This window comes from Danio rerio, chromosome 16 (assembly GCF_052040795.2).
Source record: "Danio rerio strain M-AB ecotype USA chromosome 16, GRCz13ab, whole genome shotgun sequence".
NCBI lineage: Eukaryota > Metazoa > Chordata > Actinopteri > Cypriniformes > Danionidae > Danio > Danio rerio.
The window spans coordinates 56,942,365-56,960,938 of NC_141036.1; the positions used below are offsets into that span (position 1 = coordinate 56,942,365).

General features: G+C 31.6%; 1 protein-coding gene across 5 annotated transcripts in view; it reads right to left on the minus strand.

Annotated features, from left to right (window-relative positions):
* ago3a (argonaute RISC catalytic component 3a) overlaps nt 1-18,574 on the minus strand; it is a 74,146-nt gene that overhangs the window by 34,608 nt on the left and 20,964 nt on the right. For all 5 annotated transcript variants that reach the window (XM_087286109.1, XM_087286108.1, XM_087286107.1 and 2 more), the window contains 3 exon segments: nt 4,643-4,814; nt 2,134-2,254; nt 1,096-1,304 (listed from right to left, as the gene is read on the minus strand). In XM_087286109.1, coding sequence (XP_087142235.1) covers nt 1,096-1,304; nt 2,134-2,254; nt 4,643-4,814 — 502 coding nt within the window.

Here is an 18,574-nt window from a genome sequence, read left to right on the forward strand (position 1 = left end):
GCCTTGGACTGATTCTTGTTGCAGATTTGATGAATCCCTTACCCAAAGAGCACCGACCATACATTTGTACTTACCCCAGAGCGCTTTTTGTTTGTTTTAATGAGTGTTTGAAGAGAAATCCAGCAACAAATGGCATTTATTTTTTTTATATTCACCTAATGCATTTGTTATAAAAGAATTATGCATGCATTTACAAATTTCACATACTTTATATTGTCTATATTTTGAATTTGCAATCCTAAATGAACAAAACAAACATAACCAACACTCACAAGTATTTTATGCACGCAGAAATACAATAAAAACTGTAATATTTTACATAGTGTATACCACCGCCGGTATTGGTTAAAAAAAATAAATAAATAAAAAAAAAGTCATCAAATATACTTGGGCAGCTGTTAATATACCTGGGCAGCCCGTCCAAGTAAAGTCTATGTGTAGGAAGCACTGAAGTGTGTCCACGTGGTTTCATAAATATATAAATATATATATATATATATATATATATATAGTATTTTTATTATTTTTATTTTTTTTATGCATATTTTTTAAAATCATTTTTATAATATACTTATGAGGTTTTAAATTTGGGATTAAAAAACAAAAACGTCAAGTTCAAAAGGCAATAGGTAAATGAACGTTAAACAAAAAAAAATTGAAAAATGATCTTAAAATAAATTGTAAGATTTGCATATTTCAGAGTAAAATCACTTTTGTAGAAGTCTCTTTTGAGTAAATTTTGTATTAATTTAAAATGTATATTAAAAAATAATAACTTGATGCTACTAAAAATGATACATATCAGGAAAAATAAAATTAATGTTGTAATTTTCACTGTACAATTATTTTTAAAAATCATAATAAAAAAGATGCTTGTTTAAAAAATGTTTTCAATTTTTCAATGCAGCGTACAGCTTGCATTTAAATAAATAAAGAGAGCCATTAACAAGTGAAATTATTTAAAAAATGTATTAACCTCCTAACATTCTTAATGTGCTCATAAATATTGGATGGTCAGCTGTAGGTTGTCATCTTTATATATAAAAAAAAAAAAAAAGTTAATGCTTTGGCTAGAATTGCTGCACATGCACTCACTTCATGGAGGGCAGATGGCGGAGCACCACATCCACAGCGTGCACTGGGTTGGTGCTGATTGGCTTGTCCAGTTCCAGCGGCTCTGGCATACTGCGCCCGGTTAGCACCTCGTGCAGCAGGTGCCAGCTCACCAGAGACACAAACTTAATTGAGACTTTAAAGGGCCGGTCTTTGCCCCCTTCACCTGGCAGCGTGACATCCAGATCCACCTGTGGATACATGACAATAAGTTTAAAATAAACGATGATGCGTTTTTATTTAATGCCCTGTCAACAAAGACTATTTTCATGACAAGAAATAAATATACAATTAAAAACAACAAACAAATGAATACAGAAATCAGACCCCTAGTTTTTCATGATTTTTTACAGACAGCTCTTAGCACTTTTCTTTTGCTTTTAAAGTGTCTCTCATTACAAGCTTGAGAAGATGGTTGACACATGTTGATCCCCAAACATATGTCATCCAAACTTAGTGCTTGGTGATTATCTGTCTGCATCTGCTCTGAGCAATTTCACTTAATTTATTTCATTTCATTTATTTATTTAATTTATACTTACATTTATATGCATATTTATATACTCATATTTAATTTAAATTGTTTGTATTTAATATTATTTGTTTATATTTCATTTAATGTATTAATATTTATATTGATGGTATATTTATGTATTAATGTTTTTATTCATTTTAAATAGTATTTATGAATATTCATATTAACATTTAATTTCTTTCATTTATATTTAATTTTATTTATTTACATGTACTGATATGTATATAATATACCATTTTATTTATGAATATGTATATTTATGATATTCATAAATTATATATTTACAAATATAAGTATTGATATTTATACATGTTTAATTTAATAGACTGGCTGATTAATTGCTTGGCTGGCTGACTGAATGCAACTCTAGAATACTATTGAGTATTTTAACATGCAAATTTCCATCCAAACTCCCACTGGACAATAATCTGTATATTCACCCATGAAGCCTAAACAAATTCTGAAAGAAGCTTGTGTTTGTTTACCCCTGCAGGTGCCACAGGAAGTGGGTTGGCGGTGTAGAGACTTTTCTTCCCATCATAAACTGGCCTTCGATCCCCAAAGATGGTGACTTTAAAGTGCTGCACCATGGAGTCCACCACCTCCCTGCAGAGACAACACTCTTCAGTATTTACTTATTATTATTGCAGAGAACAGGAACATGCAAATAAAAACACAAATTACCAGCATGTAAAAGTAAATGCATTGGTCTTTACATTGAGTGGCAATGCAGAGGGTTGACGATTTTCTCTTACTATTTTAGATGTTTCAGTTTTGTTTTGAGGACATCAAAACCAGAACTACAATAATTTATCATAGGAGATGAATTAAAGATACTTTTATGTGACACTTCCAGATCTTTATTGCTTTCATCTTCACGACACATATCTTGTCATTTATTTAAAGGATGTTGTTGTATTTAAGAAAAACTTATTCAATTAATTAATTAAATTCACCAGATCCACCCAGTTTATGACTTTACAATCAAAAATAAGCAAGTAAGCTCTTTATTAGTTCTACCAAAGCAACATACACCAAAATCAGCCTATCTTGATATTAAAGAATTAACAGGGTCAATGATATGTAGAATTTCAATGTACTGCTTTCATTTGATTAATATAAAGCACTTCTTCACTCAACATTGCCAATTATAAAGTTCCAAAGCAATTAATTTCATCCTACTAGAAATGTTTGACGTTAGTTAGTTAGTTAGTTAGTTAGTTAGTTAGTTAGTTAGTTAGTTAGTTAGTTAGTTAGTTAGTTAGTTAGTTAGTTAGTTAGTTAGTTAGTTAGTTAGTTAGTTAGTTAGTTAGTTAGTTAGTTAGTTAGTTAGTTAGTTAGTTAGTTAGTTAGTTAGTTAGTTAGTTAGTTAGTTAGTTAGTTAGTTAGTTAGTTAGTTAGTTAGTTAGTTAGTTAGTTAGTTAGTTAGTTAGTTAGTTAGTTAGTTAGTTAGTTAGTTAGTTAGTTAGTTAGTTAGTTAGTTAGTTAGTTGAGGAGGCATTCAGCCAGAAGAGGCAACACACACAAGAAGTGCTAGTTGAGGGCTCGACAATAAGGACTGCCCGATGGCCTGGGGCCAGCGTGCAAGGCGCTCAGGACAGTAGATAGGAACATTAATTTAACTATTGAAAATCATATATCCCATGTCACAAAAACTGCCTTCTTTCATCAGAGAAATATCGCTAAGTTACGAAGTATGCTATCCATCTCAGATGCAGAAAAGCATGTCATTCCTACCAGCAAATGTGCGTTTCATGTCAAATACAAAAAGTGAAAGCATGATAACATAAACGAGAGCTGTTTATACTTTAGGATTTAAAATTGACTGAAATGACCATCTGATAATTTTTGCATATTTTAATCTAATAATATGTTGCATTAGGCCAAATGTTTTGTTCATTTCTGCACTTACACCTATAAAGAAAGATTAACATTAAACTGCTTCATGATCTGATGCGGTCTCTGTTCATCTGTAATTTCTCTCTATAGTTTAAGTCTATAATGCATAATTCTAATAGATTAATTAATACAATAGATAAACTTTTACACAACTTGACAACTGAAATGAGGCTCTGTATGAGAAACTCTGACCTCTCTGATTTATATTTGGCGATGATGTCTGTGGATGATTTTTTTTTTCTTTTTTAAATATTTCCCAAATGATTTTTGACAAAGGCAGGAAATTTTCACAGCATGTCTGATAATATTTTTTCTTCTGGAGGAAGTCTTATTTGTTTTATTTTGGCAAGAATAAAAGCAGTTTTACATTTTTTAAACACCATTTTAAGGTCAAAAATTTTAGTCTCTTTAAGCTAAATTTGTTTTCAATAGTTTACAGAACAAACCATTGTTATACAATAACTTGCCTAATTCCCCTAACCTGTCTAATCTAATTAGTTAAGCCTTTAAATGACACTTTAAACTGTATAGAAGTGTTTTAAAAAATATCTACTAAAATATTATTTATTGTCATCATGGCAAAGATTAAACAAATCAGTTATTAGAAACAAGTTATTAAAACTATGTTTAGAAATGTGCTGAAAAAAATCTCTCTGTTAAACAGAAATTGGGGAAAATATATACAGAGGCTAATAATTAATTAATTAACTTATTTATTCATTTATTTATTTATTTATTTTTACTTATTTTCATTTATTTAGTTACATCACAATTGTATTTTTTTTAATTGTCATTTGTATTTTTTTTTTAAAGTTATGCTCAATAAAAACTATTGTATTATAAACAATTATGTTTGCCTTGACACATTATTTAAAATATGTGGCTTAGAAATAGCAATTAACTTCTTTTTTTGGTGGGGCCAGTGAAAATTTTGACAGGGCAAGTAAAAAACCGAGTAGAAAAATCTTTAGCGTTGAACCCTGTAGTTATACAAAGACAACTTCCATTTATCTCATATAGACAGGAATTGTTCACAGGGCTTATCAAACACTTTTCTAAGATGACTAATGTCTCTGACGAACACAAACACCATACCTATTTACTCTCCGTGGACACTTCTCGGGCTTGATGTCCACCTCGTACAGGTAGACGTCCATCTTTGGGATCTCCACCTGGAAGCAGTTGGCCAGCAGTTTGATAGGTTTCCCCATGGTGCCATAGCCGGGCCTCCGTGGCATGGAGAACAGGGACTGGGCCCCAACGGCTCCTGAGAGACACAGATGAAGACTGTGTTACATTCAGCAAACAGTAACACTGCTGGCCATATGGGCTGCATCAATGACAACCTTCAAAACAATGACACAAAATGAAGCGACAATGGTTCGAAACACTCCTATCATACAATAATCCTTCATGTGCCTGATGCAAATAACATTCAGCAAATGGACAACTGTTAATTGTATGTAATATAATTTCTACTTGGTTTAATAATGAAACAAATTGTTAATAAAAATAATAACAATAATAATAATAATAATAATAATCATAATGATAATAATAATAATAATGATAATAATAATAATAATAATAATAGTATTATTAATAATAACATTAATACTATTACTACTACTACTACTACTACTACTACTACTAATAATAATAATAATAATAATAATAATAATAATAGGTTATAAAACACGTTTAATAATAAAATATTATTATTATTAATAATAATAATAATAATAATAAATGGTTATATAAAAATAAACAGGTTTAATTGCAAAATTGTAATAACAATAATAGCAATAATAATTAAATAATAATATTAATAATAATAATAATTATTATTATTATTATAAATTTATCCTAATAATAATAATTCTAATTATTATTATTTTATTATTATTATTACATTATTATTATTATTATTATTATTATAAATGGTTATATAAAAATGTTTAAAAATAATAACAACAACAAGTTATAAAGAAAACAAGTTTATTTATAAACAATATTAATAATAACAATAATAATCATAGTAATATTCACAATAAATTGTTATATAAAAATAAACTTGTTTAATATAATAACAATAATAATAATAATAATAATAATAATAGGTTAAAAAACATGTTTAATAATAATGATAATAATAATAATAATATATGGTTATATAAACATAAACATGTTTAATAATAAAATAATAATCATAATAAATGGTTAAGTAAAAATAAACACTCTTAATAATTATATATCATCATTATTAAAAACAATCATCATAATACATGATTATATAAAAGATATTTAATAAAATAATAATAATAATAATTAAATCAACAGTTATTATTATTGTTGCTGTTGTTATTGTTGTTAATAATAATAATAATAATAATAATAATAATAATAATAATCATAATCATCATAATAAATGGTTATATAAAAATTTATTTAATACAACTATTAATATTTATAATAAAAATAATAATAATGACAGTAATAATAATAATAAATGATTATATTAAAATAAAAAGGTTTAACAATAAAACTATTATTTAAAAAAATAATAATAATTAAAACAACAATTACTATCATCATCATCATCATCATCATCATAATCATCATCAACAACAACGTTAATAACTTAATTGTAACTATAATATAATACGACAACTTAAACATTTATAAAAATATTAATTAATAATTAACTAAATTAAAAATATTTAAATAGTAAATAAAAACTAACAAATAATAATAATTATACAATAAAACAAAAATGTAAAAAAAATTATCAAAGCTTTTCAAATATTAATCACATTGATAATGATTAAATGATACTAAAAATGATTATTCTTAATATTTTTGAACAACATTATGAACATACAAATAATAAAAACATTAATTTTCTTTTACTATAATAATAATAATAATAATAATAATATGAATAATAATTATAATAATACAATTATTATTATTGTTATTACAATTATTGACAAAAGGGATTATAAATGATAATTCAAAATAACAAAAAAGACTTCCAATTAATAAATGACACACGGTAAACTTTCGTCTCATATGCACCAACACAGTTACAGTACGAAATGGTGAAGACAGTAAAAGTCTGCATCAGCCACTGTTCAGACGGCTGCTTCCTACAGAGAGATGCTGAAAATTTAATACCATCTTCATGAGCGAGTTTGACAGTGATTGCAGCTAATGATTCCCTGACTGTGAGACGCCCATGGCACACCAGCAGATTCATAGCAGACAACTTGCACTCATGGGTCTTTCAGCAACATTTGGGAGGAGGAATGGAGAAAGCACAATAAACAGAAATGATGCTCAATGAATCAAATATTGCCACCTTCACAAAAAGGATGTTTCACCCATGAGTCAGTTATATTAAACTCAACCAAGGCCCACGCAGTAACACTGGCCATACATGATTCAGCCTCACTCGCTCACAGGGATTTCACCAGTTTACAGATGCTAAAAGGAATACATATAATCCAATCTTAATGGGAAGGGTCATGCTGGATTAGTGATATAGTGTTAGTAATAATTAAACACCTTAATAAAAACAGACTATAGATACATTGTGCATGCTAATGAGAAAGGGGAAAAATAAGAAGCAGAACAGACACATTTTCCAATATATTCTGACTGAATCTGTAATTGAGGTAGATGAGACCTATATTAGGGTCTAACTAGAGATATGCATGTCTAAAATATATATATATATATATATATATATATATATATATATATATATATATATATATATATATATATATATATATATATATATATATATATATATATTTATATATATATATATATATATATATATATATATATATATATATATATATATATATATATATATATATATATATATATTTTTTTTTTTTTTTTTTTTTTTTTAAATCAGGCACCTGTGTGTATGTTCTTCATACGTGGATTACTCAGTTAGCTGAATTTGGATATTGACTATTTGACACGATCCAGGATAGTTTCGTTCTTCAAAGCTGATCCGAGAGTTGTTGTCATAGCAACAGTTCTGCTAGGTCAAACCTGATCGGGAGCAGGTTCAATTTATATAAACAGGATTAGATCGGCTTAGTTCAAGCAAAGATAATACAGAAAGTATGTTACGAATTCTGATATTTTCTTACAGTAGTAGTTATATACACTTGGGAAGAGTAAATATTTTTTTAACTATATATATATTTAAAGTTATAGTCATTAATAAAATAAATAAAGTTATATAGATTAATAAAATTTATGCAATCTGCACTCTCAAAATGAAAGTACAAAGACTGCCACCTGGTGGTGCACAGAGAAAAACTTATTGATATGAACTTTTTAGATCGCTTTAGTACAAATTGTGTATAATAGAAATACACAATATGTGACTTTTTTAAAGCAATAAAACATTTATGCAGTCATAAACATGTTTTGACAGTTAATATGCCAGTGATTTGATGCTTCACAAAGTTGCAGACGCCTTTACCAATATCAAAATGCTTTTGTAAACAACCAGTTATTCCATACAGCGATTAAAAAACGGCTACTATGATAAAGAAAATATTTTCTAAATGTAGAAATAAATACATTGATTTGCATTAAAATACATGATGATACTCTTGACACATGAAAGTGTAAAGCCTGCAGCTCACAACAAATGTGTAAGGTTACTGCGTGTCATATTCAACAAACCGTTTACTGCTAATTTGATGCAATTTTGCTCACATGGATAATTGAATATTAATCAGATGATGTCATTACGCAGCTGTGCCGTCAGCCAATCGTTGCACTGCTGATCATGATTTCGAGGATCGATAGATCAGTCCTTCACAACACACGCAGCGATCTCAGATCAGTTCATCCAGACATTCTAATCTGATTCACGAACTTGTTTGAAGAACCAAATTAGCGAGAGATCAGTTATCAAGATTAAAAGATCCAGGATCTGCCAAATCATCTTAGATCATTTAAGTGAGGTACGAAGAACAGACCCCTGTTCTTTAAAGTGAAATATCTTAACATAAACAAAGAAGGTTGAGAAAAATGTTCATTTTCTATAGAATTTCAGGCGGCACTTACAGGTTTTTGCATCTGAACTCTTCACTCATACTAAATCAGGGTTTCTGCCAAGCTGGGCTTAAAAACGAAAAGAAAAAAACCCAATTGGTTCACTCCGAGCAGAATTCGAAATCGTTTGTGTTCTTGCGTTCCTTATTAAACAAAATATTCCGAAAACGGTTTTCTACAAAAAAGAAAAACGATTAAGAACGTTATTTTATTACAAAGTATTGCAGGGCTCTAGAGTGCCCTGATTTCTTAATGGCGCAACTAAAAATTCTATTTGAAGGGAAAAATTAAATGAATTTTCGAAAAGTATCGTTAAAGAAATATTTACAATATGAACTTGCTTTTGGTTATAAGTCATATTTAAGACTTTGAGACCTTTTTGAGAACATTGTGAATGAAATTTCGGACTTTCACACAGCAAAACACTAAGGTTTTTTTATATTAGCCAGTGAAAATAGTTTTTGCTTCCCCCATAAAAATTTTGTTACTTCTTAGGGTGCTTTCACATCTGTAGTTCGCTTCATTTGGTCCGGACCAAGGGCAATAAATGATTGCTGCATTTTCTACCGTCTTTGGGTCGTTTTCACACCACGCTGCTGGCTTTGGACCGAACCAGTTGAAAAGAACCAGAATGCAGTCATGTGACAAAATCCACATCTCTCATTTCCCAGATGTTGTTGAACATATTTCCTAAACTGCTTATTGATTGGTCAGAATTCACGTGTGGGAAAATGCCCATGAACTCCCGCAAGTAAACAAAACCGGCAGACACAAAATGTCATTTTTACTCTGGAGGGACGACTGCGCTGGCTGATTGTATCCCTACTTTAGACAGACTATACATTTCGAGAATGTAGAGCAGCCGCGGCTGGAAAACAATGTTTTAATGCATCGCTCGTCACTTCAGGAGGAGGTGTGAATTAGTTTAGCTAAACTGCGACATGGTCATCTTGCGGAAATATTACCAACGATCCATCAGGTAATGCCATATAACAGAATAACAGTTCCCCTTTGAGATGACAATCCAATGCGTCAAAACACAAGCTGTCTGGCTTCTCCAGCATCATCTAACAAGACTCTAGTAAAGAGACAGAAGTTTACTGAAGGTTCAGTCTAGCGTTTCCCTGCAAATGGTCTCTGTGATCCGTCTGTGCTAAACGAATGTCAGGCTCAGAGTGATTCATCCTGGTTTGACTCATAACCGCTGCTGAACCGGCCAGTCTTCAAAGCAGAGGAGAGCAGAGTCACGGTTTAAAAAAAAAAGGCAGAAAAACAGGACTCGCTGTGAGAAACTGGCGAGGGTCAGACTGAATCATTACCTGCTGCAGTTAATAGAGCACACAAGCATCCGCATCCAGGACTAAAAACCTAATAGAGAAATTGATTTCCGGCGATAAAATATAAACCCTTCAAGACGAGAGGTTTGCTCTACAAATTAATTGAGCTTTTTTGTTGCCCTGTCATTTGAGTTTTACAGAAAGTTATAGGATTATTATAACAAAAAATTCAACAAAAATACAAAAAGTACAATAATTGTAACAATTCAGAACAATAATAATAATAATAATAATAATAAATAATAATAATAATAATAATAATAATAATATAACTAAATTAAATGTAAATCCTTAAACAAGAATATTTTCTTGTGGTTTTCTAAATAGTAATGATGGTAAAAAAAATATACAATTAAAAAATAAATCAGCTTTTCATGACAGACAAACAAATTTACTGACATATTTTTCAATTAATTTAGGCACAAAAACACTCAGTCAATTATTAAATCTTACAAGTCAACTCAAAACGCATGCAAATTCTTTATCTATACGTCATTATATTTTATGATTTAATAAAAAAAATATTTTACACTTCTCAATTAACACATATAATGGAAAATAATGTACATAATTACAATGACTTTTTATTATTTTAAATTGAAAGTGTATTACAATTATAATACTCAAGTACAATATATATTTTTACATAATTATTTTAATAACGGTTATTATTATTAATGTGTGTATATATATACTAATATATTACTATTATTACTGTTACTATTATTATTATTAATGTGTATATACAACTAAATACATTTATAACTAAAATAAAAACAATAAAATAAAATAGTAATAAAATAAAAATGAAATAAAAACAAGACAATAAAATAAAAACGATAAAATAACAATAAAAAATACAATAAAATAAAACTAAATAAAACAAAAAAACAAACCTAACAACAACCAAGAAACCAAACCCAACCCAAACAAAAACTAAACCAAACCAAGCAGAAACCAAACAGAAACCAAACAAAAAAACAAACCAAACAAAAACCAAACTGAAACCAAACAAAAAACAAATCAAACAAAAAAACAAACTAAACAGAAACCAAACCAAAAACACAAAAGAAAAAGCCAAACAGTTAAACAATCTTTTAGTTGTACCATAATATTATCATATTGTGACTCATCTCGAGTCAACGGATGGGGAAAATACTTTTCCAGAAGCCAGCAGCTGAAAATGTGGGTGCTTACTGTTGCATGTCTATTCTGCCATGAAGCCGATTCCCTTTTCACCTGGTGGGCCTCTAAACAGCAGACACAGGCCGCTCAGAGAGACCCCCAGCTTTCATACGCAGCCAGACAAACAGGGGGGTCCGAAACTCCAGACGACTGCATCTTTGTCATGGAAATCAGCCAGCCTCTACTAGACTGATAGCGATGTGATTTTACACCAAACGCAAACTTGCGGATGTCTGCACACGCTCTGCTGGAGGCATTTGGATTAGAGCTGCACAATATATCGTTTCAGCATCAATATCACAATGTGTGCTCATCTGCAATAATCGCATCACAGCATGTGCAATAAAGAGTCAGTATTAAAGCCGATCAGCACAACAGATCAGAACACACAAGATTTGTGGATTCACCGCAGGTTAAAGTACACATGAAATCAGAACTAACTATATTGATTCTGTTAGCTCACATTGCTAGTTTTGTGGTGAACAATTCATCCGTCCATGTCATTAAGAAAAAATTTGTTTGCCTTTGTAATCTTCATTGAAATCTGAAAATGCACTTCCTGTTTGTTTTCAGTTAAAATGTCAGATTAGGGGACTATTCCATAAACCAAGCTTACAGAAAAAGCCAGGCTTATCCTAAGGCTTAAAGCCTAATCAAAGTAATGTTAACATTCACCTGCCATATTCTGGTGCCGTTTTCATTACTTTACCTCTTAATAATGATTAAAACTTTAAAGTCATTTAATAGCAAAAAAAAAAAATTTTATTATACAGCATATGAGTTATGCAGCGGACGCCTTTACTGGAAAACATCCATACACACTCCTACACAATGGCCAACTTAGCTTATTAGATTCACCTATAACGCATGCCGCATGTCTTTGGATTTGGGGGAAACCGGAGCACCTGGAGAAAACCCACGCGAGCACGGGAGTAAGAAAGACACTAACTAATTTAAAGAAGAAGACAAAATTTTTAGATAATGACTTTAAAGCTGTAAAATGAGTGGAATAATCAGGAGATGATCCGTGCTGAGCAGCAGCGTCACTTTAATGTAAAGATTTTTCCCGAGGGAAAGCAATGATTTGCAGCAGATTCGGGAGCAAATAAAAAAATCCCACCGCTTGTGCGTGCACGGCTCTTTATTTATTTTAAACCTATGTGCTTACATTCAGAATATTTTGCATGTTAGTAAGCCTGCAATGCATTCAAACTTTTTCCTTGCAAGCAACAATTGGCAGTAAGCGCAAATCCTCTCTCTCTCACGCACACGGTCAAGCACAATTACTATGTTTTATAACAAATATTTAATTTCATGTAAATAGGTCTACATAATAGCCTATATTTAAAAATATCTGCAGTCTGCAACTGCAATCTGCAGTTTCGCGGCTCACTCGCTGTGAACAGCTGTGTCTCATTTCAGAGCTCTTTCAGTTCTCGAAGTTGCCATGGTGGCACACAACAAAATCGATGCATCTATGCTCGACTTAAGGTTTCACGACAGAAACATGCACGAGCAGTTATCTAGATTATTTAAACTGAACTCAGACTGGTCTGATCAAATGATCTTCAACTTGCTGTTATGGAGCCAATTTAAGCGTGGATGTTTAGTTCAGCTCATTGAAGTCAGGCTTCTGACTTTAATCCCCGCTTTTCTTAACCACTTTTACGAAATAGTCCCTAGGTCTGTCTGAGGCAAGGTTATAATGGTTTTGGATTTTGCATTAGTTTAAGTTTCTTTTTCATTTTGACTTTTTGTTTTTAAATTCGGTTAGTTTTTACTATGGCTAACGCTTATTGACAGTGGAAGATGATTTACGGTTAGTCATGTAGAATTCCAACCATGTTGTCCTCACAGAAACAGGCTAAGCCATCACACTGAATCAGGTAAGCTATGTATTTATGTTTCAATGTTATTAATTCTATGCACTTTAAAGCACAGTAAGTAATATGTGAGTGATGTTTGCACATGCATGATAATTTTGGATGGCAGGATGGAGGGGGTGGGCACGAGTGAAATAAGCCAAACTTGAGGGGGGGTGTCCTAAAAGGTTGAAAACCACTGGTCTATTCCACTTTTATCATTGCTCTCCTGTATTTTTCAATGCTTGTAATTTATTTATTATATTTTATGCATGATTCACTCCTCTACAGAATCACCGCAAACAATAACTTCCAAATAGAGTTAATTAAGCCATCTGGTGAAATTTTAGTATTGCAATATAGTCAGAATTATTGCAGAGAAACTAAATATTGCAATGTCAGATTTTTCCAATTTTCCATTCAGCCCTAATTTAGATTCAGACCCAGGCTGGAGGGAGTGACGAGGAGAGTCTTAGGAGGTTTCGAAGGGGGTGGAAGAGGCGGCACTGAGGCCAGAGGACGACGCTTTCCATCCTCCGCACATGCAACCACACACTGTACTCTGCCAATGACTCATTATGCCACACTTCCTTGACTCCGGTCTCGGGGGCAGAGCTTATTTTCACACCGCCGCCACCCACTCGTGAACATACGTGCACCACTCACGCTCTCACAGCGTCATCAGAGTTGAGAGGAAAGCGTAGACAAGCATCAAGAGCACTCAGATAAAGGAGAGTGAGAAAGCAAGAATGAGACGTGTGGAAAGCTGAATAGGCTTGTCGTAAGAAAATTCAGCTTTTGTGAATGCTGGACGTCAAACTAGATAAAAAATAGAAGGCGTTTTCTATTGAACACATAGAACAGACTCTAAAAAAGAAACAGCTTTTCCTAGAAATTATTTAGACCATGTGGTATTTATTTCACAGCATATTGCAGTTGAAATGTTTATAATCATTACCATTAATATAATTATTGTCAGATAAATAATTCTCATAATACTACTACTACTACTACTACTACTACTAATAATAATAATAATAATAAAATTATTAACAGGAATAACAAATTTAAAATGAAAGTAAATATAAAATAAGTAAACATAAAATAATAAGAAAACAAGGAAATAAAATTAAAAAATAACAAAAATAAATTAATAAACATAAAATAAAAAAATTACATACATTTTTAACAAATACAATAGGTAATAAAGAAAAGAAATTTAAATACAATGAATAAACTATTTAAAAAAAAATTATTTAAATGAAAAAAAGATAATAAAAATTAAAGTCTTTTAAAAACAAAAATAAAATAAAGATAAATAAAATAATTAATTAAAAAAATTAAATGTAAAAAAAAAATTTAAATAAATATTTTATTTAAAACAATAATGAAATAAATATTATTCATTATAAAGAACAATTTATGGAATATTTAGAGATTTCATGCATTACATAAATTAATCTGTACTTTTACACTAATAAACTGCATAATTACAGTAATTATCTTTAGAGTTTATAAACTGTATAATTGCAGTAATAATCCTTATAATCATATTAATTCTGTATAATTACATTAATAAATTATATATTTACAGTAATAATTTGAAAAATGGCAGTAATTACCAGTATCATTACAGTGAAAATCTGTAAAATGACAATAATAACTTGTAATCACGGAACAAAAAATAGTTTTTTACAGATTATTTACATTTTTTAATTTTGTTTTTTTTTCTTTTTTTACGGTAATTTTCTGACGCCCCTGCAGAAAATAACTTTTTTTTTTTATTAGTTTTTTTGTACAGTGTATGCTTAGAAAAAAAAAAAAACTACACAGTATTGGGATCGGATCTGTAACGATCGATACTCGAATTTTGGTATTGGGATCGGATAAAAAAAAAAAATAAAATGGTAACAGTGCATCCCTAAAAATAATGATACAGAAGCCCACGACATGATCATAATAAGAAGAGTGGAAGAAGCTGCACAGGAGAGGTGGGCCGCGGAGCGATTAGATTACTCCAATCTCTGCTTCTTTGTACTGGCAAAACCAACAGTGTCCTCAGGTGACCCATAAACAGAGACTAAAGCGGGCAGGAATGACCACGTGGTGACCATGGAGACCGCCATTTACAGCGATTACAGCATCACACGCCGCCAGAGGACAAAAGCGGAAACACGAAATGAAAGAAAACGAATGTTAATACCCCTAAAAGATACGAGTAAAAGTGATGAGGAGTAATTCATCATTGGGCTGAGCTGCTCTGGTGAAGCTGAATCATTAATGCATTCGCACTGTGCTGAGAGCTGCGAGCTCCTACAGCCACAGCAGAGACTGGCTGTTTGCACAGTAACACCGTGTCTACACTAGAAGAGACAGACGCTGTGCTACGTCAGCTTGGGACGCTGGAAACACGTCACCTCAATGTTCAATAACCAGACGAATCAGAGGCGAGCTCAAGGCGAACATTGTGTATTTGTACAATTAGCTGAAAATAAAGTCCTATTATAGGTTATGGTAATGAGTTCTTGAACACTCATTCTTCCACTAACGCTAACAGCACTGTGCTATAAATATTCTGCAAGTTACCGAAAGAGAATTGAAATAGGAATATCAGGAATTGGAGTGATATTGGCTGATCACAGTGTGTTCAAATATTGGGTGTTTGGATAATCATAAAATTCAGTATCTTTAAACTCTTGCTAATAAATTGACAGAAAGTGTGTTTTCTATGTTAATGTGAGGTGGAACAGTGGTTAGCACTGTTGCATCACAGTAGAAGGTCGCTGGTTCGAGTCCCTGCTCGAACATAATATATACATTATACATATTTAAATATAAATGTGTTTTCAGTGCAGCTTTTATTTTTAATTTACAGTTTAAAATGAACTATTTTATTATTTTATCTTTAGTAAAAAATAGTTCATTTTAAACTGTAAATTAAGAATAAAAGCTGCACTGAAAACTAACTGAAATTCTCATGTATGATCTGTTTTCTATCTTTATCCAACTTTATTTTATTTTGAGCAACTATTTTGAAATAGCTAAAATATAAGTCAAATAAAATAAATTAAGAGAAATTAAAAAAAATATATAACAATTACAAAAATAACAAATTACTATAACAAAATCTTAAAATGAGCATTTTAACACAGACTGAAAATGGCTCAAGTTGAATTGAAACTGAAATAAATACAAACAGAAAAAACAACAAAATAACAAATGTTAATTCAATTTAGCCTCAATAAAAAGTCCAAACTATTTATAATATATATATTTATATATAAAATAAATAGTAAAAAGATTACCCACAAACCTGGTTGAAAAATGAAGTAAATAATATAAAATGAAATAAAATCTAAAATAAATAATTTAATTAAATTAAAACTATGACAGCATTATAGCAGGACAATCTGACATTGCGATAATCTGTTTTGTTGGGATAAATATTGCAATATGAATATAATTTCCCCAGATGGTTTGAATAGCTCTACTGTCACGATTACCAGCGATCGGATTCCATAAGATCGCTGGTTCTCACTCACCATAACCTTGGACTACAATTCCGCCATTGTTGGACTACATATTCATACATGCACTCCGGTCACACTCACACATGCTTCCTCATCTAGACTGATTACATTCACACCACCTGAGGATTGTCAGAGACTGATTGCACACTCTATTTAAGCCACACACTCACCCATTCAGTTTGCCGAGTCGTGTTATCTGCCACATTGACATTACAACGTGTTTTTCTAGCCTTGTTTTCCCGTGTTCTTACCTAGCCTTGCTTATTTAGTTATCCCTGTCTGCCGCCTGCCTTTCGACCTCTCGCTTGTTATATTGACCACGCTTCTGGACTGCCTACACATACCCATTGTCACCTGTATTGACCATTGCTTGCCTGACGAAGAGTTAACCTGCATGTGGATCCAAACTTCTGTTGTTAGTGTCAATCTCCGTGGTTACATCTACAGTGGTCTCTCGCTATAACGCGGTTCACCTTTTGTGGCTTAGCAGTTTCGATTTATTAGTGCAATTTGGCAAACTTTTTTTTATTATTTTTTTTTTTAAAGAGAGCATTGTATTCTGGCTCCTAAATGGCTGTAGACTAGGGATGCACTGATATGGATTATTTGGCCGATCGATATCGATAACCCTTAAGATTCGGAGGCCAATAGCCAATGTACTATAACAGATAATTATAAATATTTCAAAATGTTATATTTTTATACAGGAAACAACTGATTATATTTCAAAAACTTCACAACAGTAAAAAAAAAACTAATCTTATGAACTGAATAGCTTACTCTAAGCAAAAAAGCTCATTTCAAAATTGCAAGGTGATCATATAGACCTACATTCATGATTTTATAGCATGCCAAAAATAAAAACTAATAAAAACAATAGCAAATTAACATGCACCTTGACTGTTGCATAAAAATAATTGGTTAAATAACAAAAATGGCACTTAATTAACAAACAAGTTTAATAAATGTGTCTTAAGTAAAATAAAAATGAAAGGACCAAGAACTGAAACCAGCTCAAATGTTCTTAAATGAAACGTGTTACAGTAATGTATGCAGACATATACAATGTTCGAAAAGGCATTTTATAAGGTGTTTTGACAGCTCAGAGCCACCATACAAGTAAAAAGCTAAATACAGATAGTATTACTTTAGAAAATGCAGCATAAATTCGTCCTATTGTGCGTTTTAGATTCTTTTGAACACATGTGAGTGCTGCTTGTCAATCAGACAATGCTTCCGTGTTCGTTCTTGCTGTCAATTGCGGTAAAAATGATTGATGAAAGGTTTATGATAAACCGCTGTGAGTTCGAAACTAACTGCAGGCACTGTGTGACAAAGCCGAGTCAGATTCTGTACAATTATGTAATCAGGGTTCTGTATCTCACGGTTCGGTTACGATTATCATGCCATCGATTCGGTTCAATTCTATATCTCGGTGCATCACGGTGCATTGACGATGCTTATTTATACAGTGTTATATTTTGGGGGGAGGCTATAACGAGCTGTCTGTATAAACACACAGAACCACACTGTCTGTCATGCACACTCATACAAACAGAGATAGCACCAACCAACCACACACACACACACACACACACACACACACACACACACACACACACACACACACACACACACACACACACACACACACACACACACACACACACACACACACACACACACACACACACACACACACACACACACACACACACACACACACACACACACACAAGCCCTCACAATATGCGTTTAGCCGGGAGAGCTCAAGATGAGCGGAGCAAAAAAAAAAAAACGAAAAAAAGAAGCACTTTTCCGACGGTCCCTTACTGTGAGCTCCGCTCCGCATGAGCTCTCTCGGCTAAACACATATTGCGAGGCCTTAAAGGAAGCAATGGTCGTAATTTCGAGCGAAGAAAGGGAAAAAGACAGCTGTGAAACATAACCAACCAGCTTTGACTATTTGTTGGAAACACACTTTAGATCTTTTTAGGGTAAAAGGTTTTTGAGATATTGCCG